This window comes from Oncorhynchus mykiss, chromosome 11 (assembly GCF_057628025.1).
Source record: "Oncorhynchus mykiss isolate SJ-2025 chromosome 11, ASM5762802v1, whole genome shotgun sequence".
Lineage (NCBI taxonomy): Eukaryota > Metazoa > Chordata > Actinopteri > Salmoniformes > Salmonidae > Oncorhynchus > Oncorhynchus mykiss.
The window spans coordinates 37,499,784-37,519,630 of NC_143032.1; the positions used below are offsets into that span (position 1 = coordinate 37,499,784).

At 40.3% G+C, this 19,847-nt stretch overlaps 1 protein-coding gene across 2 annotated transcripts in view; it reads left to right on the plus strand.

The window, feature by feature from the left end:
• Positions 1 to 19,310, plus strand: part of LOC110535653 (nuclear receptor-binding protein 2) — a 79,610-nt gene extending 60,300 nt beyond the window's left edge. For both annotated transcript variants that reach the window (XM_090190008.1, XM_021620781.3), the window contains exons 3-17: positions 1,373 to 1,474; positions 2,554 to 2,643; positions 5,443 to 5,483; positions 5,692 to 5,786; positions 6,063 to 6,086; positions 6,189 to 6,275; positions 6,450 to 6,505; positions 10,982 to 11,077; positions 11,497 to 11,629; positions 13,912 to 14,065; positions 14,246 to 14,381; positions 14,507 to 14,560; positions 14,751 to 14,814; positions 15,671 to 15,726; positions 15,827 to 19,310. In XM_090190008.1, the coding sequence (XP_090046134.1) occupies positions 1,373 to 1,474; positions 2,554 to 2,643; positions 5,443 to 5,483; positions 5,692 to 5,786; positions 6,063 to 6,086; positions 6,189 to 6,275; positions 6,450 to 6,505; positions 10,982 to 11,077; positions 11,497 to 11,629; positions 13,912 to 14,065; positions 14,246 to 14,381; positions 14,507 to 14,560; positions 14,751 to 14,814; positions 15,671 to 15,726; positions 15,827 to 15,907 (1,269 nt within the window). In that variant the 3' untranslated portion in view covers positions 15,908 to 19,310. The remainder of the gene's footprint in view (positions 1 to 1,372; positions 1,475 to 2,553; positions 2,644 to 5,442; positions 5,484 to 5,691; positions 5,787 to 6,062; positions 6,087 to 6,188; positions 6,276 to 6,449; positions 6,506 to 10,981; positions 11,078 to 11,496; positions 11,630 to 13,911; positions 14,066 to 14,245; positions 14,382 to 14,506; positions 14,561 to 14,750; positions 14,815 to 15,670; positions 15,727 to 15,826) is intronic.
• Positions 19,311 to 19,847: the final 537 nt, after the last annotated feature.

Sequence of the window (19,847 nt, forward strand, 5' to 3'; positions counted from 1 at the left end):
TCATCCCAAACCATCTCAATTGGGTTGAGGTTGGGGGATTGTGGAGGCCAGGTCATCTGATGCAGCACTCCATCACTCTCCTTCTTTGTCAAATAGCCCTTACACAGCCTGGAGGTGTGTTGGGTCATTCTCCCGTTGAAAAACAAATGACAGTCCCACTTTGCGCAAACCAGATGGGATGACGTATAGCTGCAGAATGCTGTGGTAGCCATGCTGGTTAAGTGTGCCTTGAATTCTAAATAAATCACGGACAGTGTCACCAGCAAAGCACCCCAACACCATCATACCTCCTCCTCCATGCTTCACGGTGGGAACCACACATGTGGAGGTCATCCATTCACCTACTCTGCGTCACAAAGACACAGTGGTTGGAATCAAAAATCTCAAATTTGGACTCATCAGACCAAAGGACAGATTTCCACTGGTCTAATGTCAATTTCTTGTGTTTCTTGGCCCAAGCAAGTCTCTTCTTATTGGTGTCCTTTAGTAGTGGTTTCTTTGCAGCAATTCGGCCATGAAGGCCTTGATTCACGCTGTCTCTTCTGAACAGTTGATGTTGAAATGTGTCTGTTACTTGAACTATTAAGCATTTATTTGGGTTGCAATTTCTGAGGCTGGTAACTCTAATGAACATATCGTCTGAAGAGGAGGTAACTCTGGGTCTTTTTTTCCTGTGGCGGTCCTCATGAGAGCCAGTTTCATCATAGTGCTTGATTGTTTTTGCGACTGCCTTGTTAAAAGTTCTTGAAATTCTCCTTATTGACTGACCTTCATGTCTTAAGGTAATGATGGACTGTCATTTCTCTTTGCTTATTTGTGCTGTTCTTGTCATAATATGGACTTGGTATTTTACCAAGTAAGGCTATCTTCTGTATACCACCCTTACCTTGTTACAACACAACTTATTGGCTTAAACACATTAAGAAGGAAAGAAATTCCACAAATTAACTTTTAACAAGGCACATCTGTTAATTGAAATGCCGTCCAGGTGACTCATGAAGCTGGTTGAGAGAATGCCAAGAGTGTGCAAAGCTGTCATCAAGGCAAAGGGAGGCTATTTTGAAGAATCTCAAATATAAAATATATTTTGATTTGTTCAACACTTTTTTGGTTACTACATGATTCCATATCCCACGGCCAGGTCGCAATTGTAAATGAGAACTTGTTCTCAACTTGCCTACCTGGTTAAATAAATGTGAAATAAATAAATAAAAAAATATGTGTTATTTCATAGTTTTGATGTCTTCACTATTAATCTACAATGTAGAAAATAATACAAAATAAATAAAAACCCTTGAATGAGTAGGTGTGTCCAAACTTTTGACTGGTAGTGTATGTACTCAAACCTCTCCCCACCCCATCTGTTTTTCAGGAAAAGATAAAGGAGATGTTTGAGAACCTGATGCAGGTTGAGCACCCAAATATAGTGAAGTTCCATAAGTACTGGCTGGACATGAGAGAGAGTCAAGCTCGGGTATGTCTGCTATCTATACTGAACAAAAACATAAACGCAACATATAAAAGTGTTGGTCCCATGTTTCATGTGCTGAAATAAAAGATCCCAGAAATGTTCCATACTTACAAAAAGCTTATTTATCTCAAATGTTGTGCATAAATGTGTTTACATCCCTGTTAGTGAGGATTTCTCATTTTCCAAGATAATCCTGACCGGTGTGGCATATCAAGAAGCTGATGAAACAGCATGATCATTACACAGGTGCATCTTGTGCTGGTGTAACTGGTGTGAAATGGCTAGCTAGTTAGAGACCTTGAAGTAGTTGTTTCCCTTGCTCTGCAAGGGCCGCAGCTTTAGTGGAGCAATGGATAACGATGTTTCGAGGGTGGCTGTTGTCGATGTGTGCAGAGGGTCCCTGGTTCGAGCCCAGGTAGGGGCAAGGAGAGGGACGGAAGCTATACTGTTACACTGGGGACAATAAAAGGCCACTCTAAAATGTGAAGTTTTGTCATACAACACAGTTTTGACAGAGCATGCAATTGGCATGCTGACTGCAGGAATATCCACCAGAGCTGTTGCCAGAGAATTTAATGTTAATTTATCTACCATAAGCCGCATCCAATGTCGTTTTTAGTGAACTTGGTAGTACGTCCAACCGGCCTCCAACCGCAGACCACGTGTGACCACACCAGCCCAGGACCTCCACATCCGGCTTCTTCGTCTGCGGGATCATCTGAGGAGGGAAAGAGGGGTGCTGAGGAGCATTTCTGTCCGTAATAAAGCCCCTTTGTGGAGAAAAACGAATTCTGATTGGCTGGGCCTGGCTCCCAAGTGGGTGAGCCTATGCCCTCCCAGTCCAGCCATGGCTGCACCCCTGCTCAGTCATGTAAAATCCATAGATTAGGGCCTAATGGATTTATTTAAATTGACTGATTTCCTTCTAACTCAGTAAAATCTTTGAAATTGTTCCATGTTGCGTTTATATTTATTTTCATAATAGATCATTCTCACTCACTCTTGGGAAATGTTTCTCTCCCTTCATCTCTTGGTTTGGTCTGCAAACTGATAGTATCTCTTTCTGCTAATCTGTTGGACAGGTCATCTTTATCACAGAGTACATGTCCTCAGGAAGCCTAAAGCAGTTTCTCAAGAAAACCAAGAAAAACCACAAGACCATGAATGTCAAGGTCAGTGTCTCTCCCATAGGGGAAATACCCTTTGACATCTGTGAAACTAGTCAGTTAATGACATACTTGTTGATTCCCACAGTACCATGAGTTGGGTTGTGTTCAGTAGGGAGAAAACATTTGAAACGGGGAGGTACTACCTGAACTGTCCAATAAGAACACAGATTTACATTCTCCGTTTGAAAACGTTTTTCTACCTTGTGCCCTACTGAGCACGTGCCTGATCAGTATGGAAAAAGTGGTAAGCAAGTTAGGTCCAAATAAATAGATTTTCACCAAGTCAAATGTATTTATTATATTAGAGGTTTCATGATGCTTTTATCTAAACCAAAGTAGATCATTTAAAGATTGTTCAATACATCAGTTGGGGTCTCTATAAGCTTCAATATGAAGTCCTAAATCTAGATTGAAAGTGCATCCTTGTAGCTGTGTGGGCTAATATAGACAGAATGCTTGGAATAAGTTGAACCAATGGCCATGTGGTAAGTTGAGCCAATGGCAAGTTGAGCAAATTGAAGTGTTTTCTTCCCAGGCGTAATGCAAGGCATTGTTGCTGGGATATGAGGTAACAACAGGGCCTGGCCTATGTTAAGTGTTTGTTAGGTGTTAAGCCTGTGTTAAAAGATGCTTACAATTATTTAAAGGCAAAAAAGCGATTGTGGTTGTGTTGAATTGTGTTTGGGAAATAAAAATAGACGTGGTTTTTAAAAAGGTAGTGGTAATATTAACTTACCCTGTCCTGCTGCTCAACTTACCCCATACCCAGGGTAAGTTTGTGCCAATTTGGGGACAAGCTATGTTTTTAAAACTGTAATGTTTACATGAATTCTGATTATTTCCAGTGATACACAACATCCTGAAATATATGTAAATATCTTTGTTATAAAGAACACTATATTTCCCTTGACGGAGAGATGCGAATGTAAAAAATGGTTAAACGTAGCCCACTCTGCCTTACAACACAGCAATGGGGGAGTTTGTGCACTAGCGCCCTCTACTGAAGAACATTAGAATCAAGCTTGGCAAGGCCAATGAACGTGATTCACTCCTTCAATTCTTCCGCTCTTCACCTTGAGCTGAGCAGAACAATACAGGCAATTCTTAAACAAACATTGGAATGTGACATTTATCAGGCTCACTCGTCCTTCTGGACATTGTTTGTTAAAGTTTGGGAACTAGTTTTGTGAAGTTTCCTTTCAATTTGTTGTTTATTATTCTGCCTGTTTAGCCTCGCTAACTTGTTGTAATCAGGGTTGGTTAGGTTACTTTTTAAATGTAGTCCATTACATTTGCTAGTTACCTTTTCAAAATTTGAATCAGTAATGTCATTTTTGGATTACCCAAAAGCAGTAATGTAATCTGATTAGTTTCCATTACTTTTGGATAACTTTCCTCTTAAAAGGCATTAGAAGAAGACAAAAAAGGATCCATCAAACGCATTTGGTGTCATCGTCATAGTGGTCTCTGACTTGTGGTTAAACTCGCTCAGGTGTAACAAACTTAAACTTGCGCCTATTTTCAATGCTGAATTGAATATCATTGAGAAAACAGGTGTCAGTGTATTTTTTTCTCCCAACCATCCTTTCTGAAGATATAATCATTACATTTTTCAAACGTATCTGTAATCTGATCACTAGTAACATAACAGATTCAGTTTTGTTGGGAATCAGATTACATGTAACTCCCCAACCCTGGTTGTAAGTAAAATGACTGGCACGAACGAGTCGACATAGTCTGTTAAGCCGGTCACAACCTTGCCCACAGTCATGCGGTTTCACCATGTCTTTGAATGATACTCACAAGAGTTGTCTTGTATGTCTCGGCTGGGTGCATGCTCAGGCTGCCCTGGATCGAACCTGCTTGCATCCTTATGCAGCCTTCACCCCTAAGGTCATGACTATGTCCTACAGGTCTCTAGCTTTTTGAACTTTTTCCCATACCTGCCTCCTCTGTTTGCTTCTGAGGAGCAACGAAAGTTACATGCCCTATGGCCGGTAATGGCATTACGCAGGTATATTGAGCGGACCAGGGGTGTCAGTTTGTGCGACCAACTGTCTGTTTTGGTAATCCGGCTTGTGGTAGAGGACTTTCTAAGCAGCGTCTCTCCCAATGGATTATGGAGGCTATTGCTCTGTCATATGACAGATAAAGGCAATCATTACCTACACCAGGGGTCTGGTGGCATCTGGGGTGTTGTTTAAAGGGCTGCCTGTAGGAGATATTTGTGCTGTGGTGAGTTGGGCATCACCACGCACTTTTGTGAAGTTCTATCGCTTGGATGTCACTGCCCCCAGTGTAGCCCATATCGTGCTTTCAACTGGGGCATGAGAAGGTCATTAGGCAGGGCAGATTGGCAGATTGCACAATACCCAAGTACCACAGGTTTTCCTGTCGGGTTGGAATTCTGGGTAGGCCATTTCATTTGGGTGTCCACTTGGGGCGTGATTTCATATCCCCATAGCTGTGTTGTACCGAGTTGACCGACTGAAATGGAATGTTCCATTATGACTATAACTACTGTTCCCTGAAGGAGGGAAACAAGGTACAACACCTGTTCGGCCCCATGCTGCCTAGTTCATTGAAGTGGGGTACTGAATTGAAAGGATGAATCCTTGTCAGGCGCGATTCTAATGTTATTCAGTAGAGGGTGCTAGCGAGCCAACTCCCCATAGCTGTGTTGTACCTCGTTTCCCTCCTTCAGGAAACAGTAGTTGCAGTCATAACTGTAAGTTTACTGTTCCCGCATACTTAAACCATATTGTACTTTTTAAGTGTCTGCTGTTCACTCTGTCATTCCAGGCTTGGAAGAGATGGTGTACCCAAATTCTCTCTGCCCTCAGGTAAGACCAATAACTTTCTCTTTCTCTCATCCCCACGATTTATATCCAATGGCAGTCTGAACTAGTAATCCAGGACTGGGGTCTTTAACTCTTGTTCCAGTCCAGCACTAACATACCAGATTTTACAGATCATGTTCCAGCAGCTCTCCAGGGCCAAAGTGTTCAGTCAAGTGAATGGATCTTCAATTGCCATCTTATTTACCCCCAGTTACCTGCACTCCTGTGAGCCGCCCATCATCCATGGCAACCTGACCTGTGACACCATCTTCATCCAACACAACGGCCTCATCAAGATTGGCTCAGGTCTTACACCGCAGACTTTCTACCTAATCCTAATCCTAACCCTAACCTAGCTATAACCTGAACCTAACCCTGTGGTAACATGCATTAGGAACAGTTCAATTGTGATTTGAGAGCTTCATCTGAATAAATGGTAGCAGTAACAGTTAGCATTGCATGCTAGCAAACCCCTATACTGTGCATTGTGTGTACTACAATTGCCCAAATATGTATTATCATTGTTCTTCTATCTATGCATCTGAAGTTAATACTGGATACCCTGCTCTTTCCTATCCACAGTATGGCACCGGTTGTTTGTTAATGGTAAGAACCATATAAGTGTGCCGCACATCTAATTCTCTGAACGTCACAATATTCTGTGTGGTCTGGATTATATTTTTCTAGCTGTCTGTCTTGTCCTCTCAGTGTTTCCGGAGGCCAGTGTTCATGGTAAAGTCCGTGCACACCGAGACGAGCAGAGGAACCTGCACTTCTTCTCTCCTGAATACGGCTGTGAGTGTTTTACTGAGCCTTCCTCGATTCTGATACAGTATATGTACTGTATGTCTGGTCTTCATGCTTTTATTAGTTGCCAGTTTCACTCCGGAGTTTCCCACGACGCTGTGACTAGGCAGTTAATATCATACATGTCATTTTAGAATAAATGTTCTCTCTCTCTGTGTCTAGCGGCTGAGGATGACTATGCCATTGACATCTTCTCCTTCGGGATTTGTGCTCTAGAGGTGAGCACCCAGCTGCAATAGTTGATACATGTATTATAAACCTTACTCTCCGTCCTTACGGACGATAAGACAATTATTTAATTCTGATCAATGAATTTAGTCTTTTAGGACAGTGAAGCACTGCTAGCAAATCTGAACTTTGTGTCTATAAAACAATTGTATTGTTAAGTTATTGAAATGTGTAGGCCTGTTGACAATCCTTGCCACAGAAAAGATTACCATCAGGAAATGGAGAGTTTGCTCTTCATTTTTTTTTAATAGCTCTCTTAAAGTTTTTCATATGTAGACTTACACAGGAAAAAGGGTACATTACAGTGGTAAGGTAACAGGGCCTATAGCATTGTGAATTCCACTACAGTAGTGGCTTCTGATACCCAAGTGCCTGCCATGAACAGGCACACAAACATAACACACATCTTGCAACAGACCTGCTTTACAGCGCATGTTTCAAAACAATATTTTGGGTAATGTATTTCCTTTGGAATTTACCTTGGGTTGAGGTTTGTTTGAATGACAAATAAGTATTTGAATGTTCGAGCTCTGGAAAATGCCACATGAGAGAAGACTAGGGCAGGAAGGTATATGCAGACTTGGTCAAATTTTTGTCCTTACGCATTATTAATTGTCATTGAGTATGACCGACGCAGTGGAAACAGAATCCTCTCAAGGGTGAATGGAAAATCTTTAAAAAAATAGATATTATAAATATTAGTATTATAGAATTAATGACAATGGTTATGAAAATTAACAGAAGCCATTCAAAGCATATTCTGTCCATTAAAATCACATCAAATTGATCAGAAATACAGTGTAGACATTGTTAATGTTGTAAATGACTACGGTAACTGGAAACGGCTGGAATATCTACATAGGCGTACAGAGGTCCATTATCAGCAACCATCTCTCCTGTGTTCTAATGGCACGTTGTTAGCTAATCCAAGTTTATAATTTTAAAAGGCTAATTGATCATTAGAAAACCCTTTTGTAATTGTTAGCACAGCTGAAAACTGTTGTTCTGATTTAAAGAAGCAATAAAACTGGCCTTTAGACTAGTTGAGTATCTGGAGCATCAGCATTTGTGGGTTCAATTACAGGCTCAAAATGGCCAGAAACAAATAACTTTCTTCTGAAACTCGTCAGTCTATTCTTGTTCTGAGAAATGAAGGCTATTCCATGCGAGAAATTACTAAGAAACTGAAGATCTCTTATAATGCTGTCTGCTACTCCCTTCACAGAACAGCGCAAAATGACTCTAACTAGAATAGAAAGAGGTGCACCTGGGGCTTCCCACTCAACTGAGCAAGAGGACAAGTACATTAGAGTGTCTAGTTTGAGAAACAGACGTCTCACAAGTTCTCAACTGGCAGCTTCATTAAATAGTACCCGCAAAACACCAGTCTCAACATCAACAGTGAAGAGGCGATTCCGGGATGCTGGCCTTCTAGGCAGAGTTCCTCTGTCCAGTGTCTGTGTTCTTTTGCCCATCTTAATCTTTTATTTTTATTGGCCAGTCTGAGATATGGCTTTTTCTTTGCAACTCATTGTCTACACTGTATTTCTGATCAATATGAATATTATTTTAATGGACAAAAAATTTGCTTTCTTTCAAAAACAAGGCCATTTCTAAGTGACACAACTTTTGAACTGTAGTGTATCTAGGCTAAATGTAGCCAAATTCTTTCGGGTAAATGTCATGATCTGTGATCAATTTAGAATAGGTTAGTTTAATAGCCTACTGTTGCATGATTATTGTTATACACACTGAGCGGCTGGACCCATGCTTTTACAGGCTTTGCCTTGGGAGCAAAATGGCGTCATCATGGCATTGCCATAATGCCATTTTTATTTTTTAAATGTAAATCTTTGTCAAACCCAATAAAGCTTGATATAAATAGTCACCCGGGGCTTTATTTAATGGTCATTTGGAATGTCAAGTCAATGAGCATTTTGGGTAAATAATACAAAACATTGCGGAATATTAAGTTGCCAGTACCATGTAACAGGATGATGCGCTTCTTTTAAGAACATCTGTGCAAAATTGTAGGAGTAGACCCTGCTTAGTGTATTATAATATAGATGTGTTGCATTGTCTTCAAGTTGTGTTCATAAGCACAGTGCACACATGTCCTCGCTCTGCCTAATATTTCAGACACTGTGTATAACAGAACACAACACACAGACCATACATATACGCTCATGTCCCTCAGTGGTGTGTATTCATGAATGCCAAGGGAAGCCAGTTTGGATTTAGCTTCAGACCAATCACATCACATTAGAAGTTGTCGTTATCCTCCGGTAGCTAGCTAGCTAAAATTGTCCCTTTCCTAAATTAGTCATGGATGGAGATAGGGATTTGGACTTGGTGGTATTACTTAGTTCTCCATACTGGCCAATGATTATAACGGTGATTCTGATCAAACCATAAATTCATACATTGTGCCCCTGGCCTGAGAGGATGTAAGTTCAACATGTAGCTAGATGTAGAAATGTTAGGCTAATGCTAACTAGCTGGCCTGGCGCATCATTGCGCATGAAAGGGAAGTTAGGCTAGCGAGCAAGCGTTTTAGCCAGGTGGCCTAGGACAACAAAAACTAAAAGCTTGTATCACAGAGTCATAGACTGTTTAGGCAACATGAAATGAGGAGGATGGTAATTGGCATTTCTCTGCAAGTAGAGTCTCACACACACATAAATCATTACCATGGATAGCCACATCATGTAGCTTATGTTGATTGGACTAAATTGTTTTTGGTATCTTTTAGTTGTCACTGTATTAGACTAAGCATAGGTGATGAGATGATGTTGAAATGGTGCTGGAATAGTGGGAGCAGCGCCTGTTTTCTTTGCAACTTGGTAACTCGCCTTGGTTATAAAGCAATGGTTGTTTAGTAGTCCGAAAATGTCGGAAGATTTAACTTGCTTGACCTTGCTGTATGTCATGTAACGGTTTGCTACATGCAATATATTTTTACGCATTCACCGGACAGATGTTGCTCTTTGGTTTTGTGATGAAACAAAGGTGTGGTTGAATTTATTCTGCCATTGTGTCTTCTTATTGTCTCGGCCTTAGACCTATATATCACAGTGTCAAGACATATGAACTAGCAGGTTATAGAGCAAACAACGCAATTACAGTTGAAGTCGGAAGTTTACATACACTTATGGTGGAGTCATTAAAACTAGTTTTTCAACCACTCCACAAATGTCTTATTAACACACTATAGTTTTGGCAAGTCGGTTAGGACATCTACTTTGTGCATGACACAAGTCATTTTTCCAACAATTGTTTACAGTTGTATCACAATTCCAGTGGGTCAGAAGTGTACATACACTAAGTTGACTGTGCCTTTAAACAGCTTGGAAAATTCCAGAAAATGATGTTATGGCTTTAGAAGCTTCTGATAGGCTAATTGACATAATTTGAGTCAATTGGAGGTGTACCTGTGGATGTATTTCAAGGCCTACCTTCAAACTCATTGCCTTTTTGCTTGACATCATGGGAAAATCTAAAGAAATCAGCCAAGACCTCAGAAAAAAAATTGCAGACCTCCACAAGTCGGGTTCATCCTTGGGAGCAATTTCCAAATGCCTGAAGGTACCACGTTCATCTGTACAAACAATGATGACCATCGTTATGTTTGGAGGAAAAATGCTTGCAAGCCGAAGAACACCATCCCAACCGCGAAGGGGTGGCAGCATCATGTTGTGGGGGTGCTTTGCTGCAGGAGAGACTGGTGCACTTCACAAAATAGATGGCATCATGAGAAAGTAAAATTATGTGGATATATTGAAGCAAATCAGTCAGGAAGTCGAAGCTTGGTCACAAATGGGTCTTCCAAGTGGACAATGACCCCAAGCATACTTCCAAAGTTGTGGCAAAATGGCTTAAGGACAATGTACTCAAGGTATTGGTTGGCCATCACAAAGACCTGACCTCAATCTTATAGAAAATGTTAGGGCAGAACTGAAAAAGCGTGTGCGAGCAAGGAGGCCTATGAACCTGGCTCCGTTACACCAGCTTCAGGAGGAAAGGGCCAAAATTCACCTAACTTATTGTGGGAAGCTTGTGGTCGGCTACCCAAACCGTTTGACTCAAGTTCAACAATTTAAAGGCAATGCTACACTCAATTAGTATTTGATATGTAAACTTCTGACCAACTGGGAATATGATGAAAGAAATAAAAGCTGAAAGAAATCATTCTCTCTACTATTATTCTGACATTTCACATTCTTAAAATAAAGTGGTAATCCTAACTGACCTAAAACAGGGAATTTTTTACTACGATTAAATGTCAGGAATTGTGAAAAACTGAGTTTAAATGTATTTGGCTAAGGTGTATGTAAACTTCCGACTTCAACTGTATCACAACACATAGGGGAAAAAAGCCATATTACAACCTGCCTTGGCTTCCCTGGGGATTTTACCCATGCACCGCTTCTGATGTCCATTCTTAACATAATCTCCTTTATTTATAGATGGCTGTCCTGGAAATCCAGGCTAATGGGGATGCTGTTGTGTCCAAGGAGGCCATCACCAACGCAGGCCAGTCTTTGGAGGATCCCCTCATGAGAGTGAGTTTCACTCATGTTTCCATTTATGGTCCAAATATAGCCTAGCAACAGTGGGCAAATGCACAAAAACACATGACCACATTCGTCTTTCTCTGATTAAAACAAACTTATTTAGTTAGTTAGTTGAGAACAAATTCTTATTTTACAATGACAGCCTACCGGGGAACAGTGGGTTAACTGCCTTGTTCAGGGGCAGAACGGCAGATTTTTACCTTGTCAACTCGGGGATTCGATCCAGCAACCTTTCGGTTACTGGCCCAATTCTCTAACCACTAGGCTACCTGCCGCTGTCAATAGGGACAGGAGTTTTACTTGACTACGTGACCTGACCAGGAAACCAGACAGAGTTTTGACATACTTTACATTTATCATACCCTAACCACTACATAGCTTTAACTTGGCTCCACTCCCTCTTATAGGAGTTCACCCAGTCATGTGTACGTCATGAAGCCAAGCAGCGGCCCACAGCTCACGACCTGCTATTCCACCGCGTGCTGTTTGAGGTCCACTCCCTCAAGCTTCTGGCTGCCCACTGCCTCATCAGCAACCAGTGTGAGTGTTTCCTCAGTCCTCCTCTGGAGCCCCAAAGCACACCGCATGCAACATGTGGAATTGCCATTTGAGTGATTCCACACGAAACCCAGACAAAGAAATACCATGATTTTGGGGATGTTCACGACATTTCATCCATAGAATTGGAGGAAGGATTTGATATTTGTATCGAAAAGCATAATTGGGCGCTTTTTCTTGGTTGTATTCATGTGTTTTGTGTCTGTCTCCGACAAAGAAAGTTTGACTTCCACCCAAAATTACTTATTTTCTTTTTTAGGTTTAAGGAAGTGTGTAGGTCCCAATCTATATCACACAGCTATGAACGTTCTATATTTAGAACCCCCTGCTCGATCGGGGACTGTCAAATTTGGCATATTTATTACATTTTGGCCTCCTTTGAGACGCCGTAATGTTTCATTTGTAAGTGCTACAAACCAAAATTGGTGTCAGATGAAGCTTTACTGCTTGTTCGATAATATGAGTAGTATTTTGATTTCAATCATTTTCCTACATTAATTTACGAATATCGAAAAATATGAATATTGAAAAAACTAATGTTTTTATTTAATAATTGTTAACTATATTGTTGAACATAATATGCTCTACGGGCATATCAAAGTTCCAGGGTGGGACCTCTGCTAGTTTTAAAGTTATGACCCATTTTATACATGAAATTGTATTGTAAATTGTAATGTAACCAATCACAACCCTCCTTTTACTTGTATCATTGCACATCCTGAAAATCGCCAGTAGGGGGCGAACATTTTGAATCCATTTTCATATTCACTCTGTTGGTAATGCTTACAAGTTGGATCATAACTATAAAAGTAGCAGAGATCCCACTCTAAAACTTTATTATCCATGCATAATCACTTTACCTCTACCTACATGTACACATTACCTCAATTACCTCGACTAACCTGTGCCCCCGCACATTGACTCTGTACCGGTACCCCCTGTATATAGCCTCGCTACTGTTATTTTATTGTTGCTCCTTAATTATTTGTATTTTTTTTTAAATGTTTTTTTTACTTAAGTTTATTTTAGTAAATACTTTAACACTTTTTTTTCTTAAAACTACATTGGTCATTACCCTGGTTAAGGTCTTTAAGCAAGCATTTCACTGTTGTATTCGGCACATGTGACAAATAAACAAATACAATTTGATTTGATATGCCTGTAGAGTATATTATATTCTTTTTTTATTTTTTATTTTAATTTTTACCCCCTTTTTCTCCCCAATTTCGTGGTATCCAATTGTTGTAGTAGCTACTATCTTGTCTCATCGCTACAACTCCCGTACGGGCTCGGGAGAGACGAAGGTTGAAAGTCATGCGTCCTCCGATACACAACCCAACCAGCCGCACTGCTTCTTAACACAGCGCGCATCCAACCCAATGTGTCGGAGGCTACACCGTGCACCTGGCAACCTTGGTTAGCGCGCACTGCGCCCAGCCCGCCACAGGAGTCGGGCTACCGACCAAGCCCTCCCTAACCCGGACGATGCTAGGCCAATTGTGCGTCGCCCCACGGACCTCCCGGTCACGGCCGGTTACGACAGAGCCTGGGCGCGAACCCAGGGACTCTGATGGCACAGCTGGCGCTGCAGTACAGCGCCCTTAACCCGGGAGGCCCTGAGTATATTATATTCAACAATATAGTGAAAAATGATGATCAAAAATGTTTTTTTTTCAATATTCATAAATGAATGAAAAAAAACAATTATCGTAATCAAAATACTACTCACAATACAGCGAAAGTGGTAAAGCTTCATATGACACCAAATTCTGCTATGTAGCTCTTACAAATTAAACATTATGGAGTCTTAAAAAAGGCCTGGGTAAGGCCAAAATGTCAGAAATATGCCAATTTTTATGAATTATTTCTCAATTATGGTTTTAGATACAATTGTCAAATATATGTCAACATTCCTTCCTCCACAGGACCGTTCTTTGGATTAAATGTTGTGAAAATCCATCAAATCATGGTCTTTTTTTGGTCTGGGTTTCATGAGGAATCACTTTTTTTGGGCCGGGGGAACCAGTCTGTTTGGTATGACAAGGAGTGGCATGATGACACAAACAGAGTGGTATCCAGGCTAGCCATTTCTGTGGGAGAGAGAAAATGTTTCCATGTTTGTCACATGACAGCTGAAAAATTATGTAGATTTTGTGGAATGTATCTTTTGTTACAATGGAAGTGGAAACATTTTTCTATTTCATTTGCTAATAGACACCCTGGTGTGGAATCCATGTAAAGCTCCCTTTCCCTTCTCTACCCAGACCTGCTCCCAGAGAACTGTGTGGAGGAGAAGACCAAGTCCTTTGATCCCAACGGTCTCATGGCGGAGATCAAACATGGCGACCGGCCTGGTGTGCAGCTCAAGTACTCCCATGTGTCCCCTTTGGAGCTGGACAAGTTCCTGGAGGACGTCAAGTAAGGGCTAATTCCACTCACCCATTGGGCTCAGTTCAAAAGTAGAACACTATATAGAGAATAAGGTGCAATTTAGGACAAAACCTGAGAAGACTGCCTTGTTCATTGTGAAGGTTCATTGTAAAGGATATTATATACACACCTGTGGCTCCTGACTTCATTCTGAATCCCCCTCCTTAGGAATGGGATATACCCCCTCATGAACTTTGCGTTATCGCGGCCCCACCCCGTCCCCCGTGCCCTCTCCCTGTCCCATGAACAGGTGGAGTCGGTAAAGACCCCCACCCCTGAGCCCCAAGAGACAGAGAGCAGAAAGGTGAGGTCTGTGTGTGTATGTCTGTATCTCATTCTATTTGTTTATGTCTGTGTGAGAGAGACAGTGTTGCAAGTTAAAGTACGCTTATCACTCTAATACAATGTCGGTCTGATGGTGTGTTGCAGGTGATTCAGATGCACTGTAACTTGGAGTCAAATGAAGAAGGGACCAAAACTCATGTGAGTTTGATTATAATCTTCTTTTAAGTAATGGCGTCCATCTCACGGCGGTCTTTTGCAGTTACCATAACTGACATGACAAACCCCCCCCCCCACTTATTTTTTCTGTCCTTGGATCCCCACAACTATTTGCATTTGGGGATAAGCATATTCTGTGTTAATGAAATGTATTCCTCTCTCCTCTCCTTAGCTCTCTCTGTTTCTTAAGATGGATGACAAGCTCCATCGACAACTCAGCTGTGACATCCTTCCAAGTGAGTTCTAATGGACACTTTATCTGTTAATACAGTTAATTTATTGCCACTCTTGATAAAGATGAGCAAAAAGTAAATACAAATACTGAGCTCTATTGTATGCTCAAAAAAATGTGACAATTATAATACACAATTGCTCAGAGAACAAGATTTTGTTTACACCCCTTTTTTCAATACCTCACCTTGCGAGGATAACGGCACTGAGCCTTTTCCTCAAATGTTTTATGAGATTGGAGAACACATTGGGTGGGATCTTAAACCAATCCTCCATACAAAATCTTTGCAGACCCTTGATATGATTAATCTGTGCTTATGGACTGCCCTCTTCAATTCAAACCACAGGTTTTCAATGGGGTTCCAGTCTGGAGACTGAGATGGCCATTGCAAAATGTGGATTTTGTGGTCAATGAATCACTTCTTTAGGATTTTGATGTGTGCTTGGGGTTATTGTCTTGCTGGAAGATCCATTTGAGGCAATCGGGTTTTGGGCTACATTGTCCTGGTAATGGGTAAACTTCATAATGCCGTTGACCTTAACGGCATTATGCCATTGACCACAGGGCCCCAGGACCAGTGGAAGCAAAATAGCCCCATAACATATTTTAACAGTAGGTATGGGGTTATTTTCTGCATAGGCATTCTTATTTTGGACACCAAACCCACCACTGGTGTGCTTGAACAAATAGCTCAATTTTCATGTCATCTGACCAGAGCACCGTTGCCAATACCATTTAGTAAACTCCAGGCGTTTACATTTGTTGGATGACATGAAAATAGAGCTCTTTGGCCATGCACACCAATAGTGTTTATTACATACTGTTTAATGAGGCTCAACCATTTTGAATGAATCTTTCAGATGACAGCTCCAAAGACCTTGCCAATGAACTTGTTCACTACGCTTTCATAAGTGAGGTAGGTATTATTTTTGCGTAATGTTATTGCAAATGGCCTTAATCATTATAATCAATATCCTGTAATGATCTGACCGCTAACCCTGTGTAACCCCATGCAGGAGGACTGTGAGAAGCTGGCAGGGTTCCTTGAGGATGCGCTCACCAGACACAAGGGCAAAGCCTCTGGAACCACACAGTGAGAAGGGTCCGTTATGAAAACTGGCTCAGAGAGGGGCCTCATGCATTGACCACTCGAACAGAAAGAGAAAGGGGCCAGAAGGCAGGATCCCTCAGCCAGGATCAGAGGGGTCAGGTCCAGTGAGGGTTTGAGGGATTGGGACTGGGGCTGATGATTGGTGGGATCATCCCATAGAGGGCTAGGATAGGCCAGGATTGAGAGGGACAGGAAGCATCTCTGGTTGGAAGACATCATGGCTACAGTGCATTCGGAAAGTTTTTTTTAACGTTACAGCCTTATTCTAAAATTGATTTTTTGTTTAACTACAACCTACACACAATAACCCATAATGACAAAGTGAAAACAGGTTTAAAGAAATATTAGCATTAAAAATATTTATTTGTATTAAAAATAAAAAACAGATACCTTATTTACATAAGTATTCAGACCCTTTGAGATGAGACTCGAAATGGAGCTCAGGTGCATCCTGTTTCCATTGATCATCCTTGAGATTTTTCTACAACTTGATTAGAGTCCACCTGTGGTAAATTCAATTGATTGGACATGATTTGTAAAGGCACATACCTGTTTATATAAGATTCCACAGTTGACAGTGCATGTCAGAGCAAAAACCAAACCATGAGGTCGAAGGAATTGTCCGTAGAGCTTCGAGACAGGATTGTGTCAGATCTGGGGAAGGATACCAAAATAAATTCTGCAGCATTGAAGGTACCCAAGAACCCAGTGGCATCCATCATTCTTAAATGGAAGAAGTTTGGTACCACCAAGACTCTTCCTAAAACTGGCTACCCGGCCAAACCGACGCTCCCCACCGAATCTGACAGAGCTTGAGAGAATTTGCAGGGAAGAATGGGAGAAACTCCCCAAATGCAGGTGTGCCAAGCTTGTAGCGTTATACCCAAAATACTCAAGGCTGTAATCGCTGCCAAAGGTGCTTCAGCAAAGTACTTAGTAAAGGGTCTGAATACTTATGTAGATGTTATATTTTAGTTTTTTGTTTTTTTCATACATTTGCAAAAGATTCTAAAAACCTATTTTTACTTTGTCATTATGGGGTACTGTGTGTAGATTGAGGGGTAAAAACTATAATACATTTTATAATAAGGCTGTAACGTAAAAAAATGTGGGGGATAATCAAGGGGTCTGAATACTCCCCAAATGCACTGTATGTTCAGCTATCCCACAATGCAGTGGAATGCCTTAAAATGTCTTCATGACTTTGTTCCTCCATGATGTCACTACTGTTACTGTACTGCCAGTAGAGACATTTCCAATGATGGATGGACATAGTTAATTCGATACAAACAAATAAAACAGCTATGTTTTCATGTTAATTTACAATACTTTAATTAATAGTTTATAACTCCAGAAATGTTCATTGTTTTTAGAAAATAATCTTAAAAAATAAGATTTTTTTATAAAATGACTCCCTAGTTTTATAAGCCCCAGAAATACCTACTGTAGACATGTCTAGTGAGAGTAACTTTGATGACAAAGATGAGAACCGTCCAACATGCACTGGTAATGCTAAACATGCTAACACTTATTTATGTTTGCTTAGTTCTATGAACAGCATTGGCGTTGCACAGACCTCTTTTTCTGTTTAAGTTTTAATGGTGTATAATGGTCTTCAAACAAACTCGCAGTGCATTCTACCAATCGTTTACTAGCCTGAATGACTCTCCATGCATTAGTAGTAATGAGCAATGAGATGATGCCTCTCTTTTAGTCTGTAGTGCTCTTAAGGGTTTTCCCTGTGAAAGTGTTCTGTAAGCCAAAGACTTGCAAAGTGCCTGTGATGGCAACCTACCATGTACAAAACCCATAACACATTACACAGCAACATAAAGCGACTTCAGAATAAGATGAAAAACTCCTCCAGACAGTCAACAATTCAGGCTATTGTGTTGATGTCAACAGAGTGATATACTTTTATTTTCCTTTATTCTGAAAACCAGATTGTGAATGTGAAGAGGGGCCACAGCAGAATTGTTTAAATACATTCTAGAAAAGGAATTGCAGCTAAACACAGAATGTGTACTTAATATACTCCACTCCAATTGAGACATTTTAGAACAAGAATATAAATGGAGGGTTTTCATAAATAGTTCAGAAGAAATAAAGCCCATAATACAATTATTTGGGAGCAATTAGTTGCTGTTTTATTGAATGATACAATATCTGTATCTTAATTTGATCATTCTGTTGTCGCTGAGAATCTTCCTGCACCACAGGAAATTCAAATGAGACTTGTGATTTACAAAAATTCACTGAAAACTGCGGGTTATCTTTTTCTCTCGTTCGCTCAAATGCCAAAGCACCAGATTGAATGTCGCAGTAGTACATGTATTCTAATGTACATCAACAACCGTAATTTTCAATAGCTTAATAACACTTGATATTGGTCTCCACTACGACATACAAGTGTATTCGAAATGTAGCCATAGGCTACACCTAAACTATAGCCTATCAAAACTAATTTCCTATTTGAAAAAATATATATATTAGCCTAATGAAATCCTGCTGCAGGATCATTTTACTCCTGTGACAAAACTGGTCAAATTAAGATAACAACTACAGTACACAATACAAGAAAGCGTTATATACTTATGTACAGTAGGTTGAAGCTGAATTCTGCGTTAATATATGTGCTATTTAGCCTTTATGTCCACTGATCCCTAATCTCAGTTAACCCAGTAGACTGTCCACAAGAGATTAACAGATCTCCAATGCCTTTTAAAGAAAGCAAGAGTCAAGTAATAAGGGATTTTGGTCTAAGTGGATTTAGTAAATTATGGATGGCTTTAAGAAGTTGCCCGTGTTTTTAGGGAGGAGAAAAACATAACTTTTCTTAATCAATCTTGAACAATATATGTTCTTCAGTGTCTGCATCTGTTAACAATATTACATGTGTTTGTACATCTGTAAAGCTGTGGCCCCATTACAATTGCAGTCCTGTATAATCTGCTCATTTCTCTTAAAATGTCCAGCCTTTTATCAGCTAGTCTCGAGGGAAACATTTCTGAGAGAAGAGTTATCGGTAGAATATTGTGTAGATAAATGTGTTTACCTTGAACAGAAGTGTGAATGCTTAGTGGTGCTACTGTTGCTCTTATCTGGTCTCATAATCTGCAATGCATGTATTAATAATAGCTGAAACTGTTCAGGCTTTGCTTTTCCAAGATTGCCTTAGTCATTGACTGACTCCAGGGGGGGACCTGCTCGAGACAAATGTATGCCCATTCATCCATCCATCAGTCTTTTTCTGTAGTGATCACTTTCTCCTCAGTCTGGATTCTGTTGAATTTATGTAGGCTCTGTATAGTACTGGACGTGTTCTACTTATCCTTCTGTAAATTATTGTACTGCAATGAATGACGATAAAAAAATGTTTTGTCACACCATGGTGAGACTGTTTGAAGATTATTATTATTTTTTTCAATATATTATTGGTCTTGGGGTCCTGACAAACATTTCAACTTTAAGACACAGATAAGTTCGAGGGGCCTGACAGCAGACAGACAGTGACCAGGGGGAGGTCACACAAGTGAAAGAAGTTTTATTGAAAGGGTCAATCTGTGATTGCTACATCCATTTTTTATTTGAGAATATAACTTGCCTCATCAAATCAAAGTTTATTTGTCACGTGCACCGAATACAACAGGTGTAGAAATGCTTCTTTACAGGCTCTAACCAACAGTGCAAATAAGGTATTAGGTGAACAATAGTTGAGTAAAGATATAAAAACAACAGTAAAAAGTGCCCCTGTGACAACGATTTTTGGCCCCCCTAAATGTGGAGTATGAAATAATTTTTACATAAATTTTTACTATCGTTTTTTTTTTTACATCCGTTATTAGACAGTGGCAACGATGATGATTATGAACATGGTATTTTTCCTGCTAATGTCTGCAATGCAGTGAAGAAAACGATGACAACAA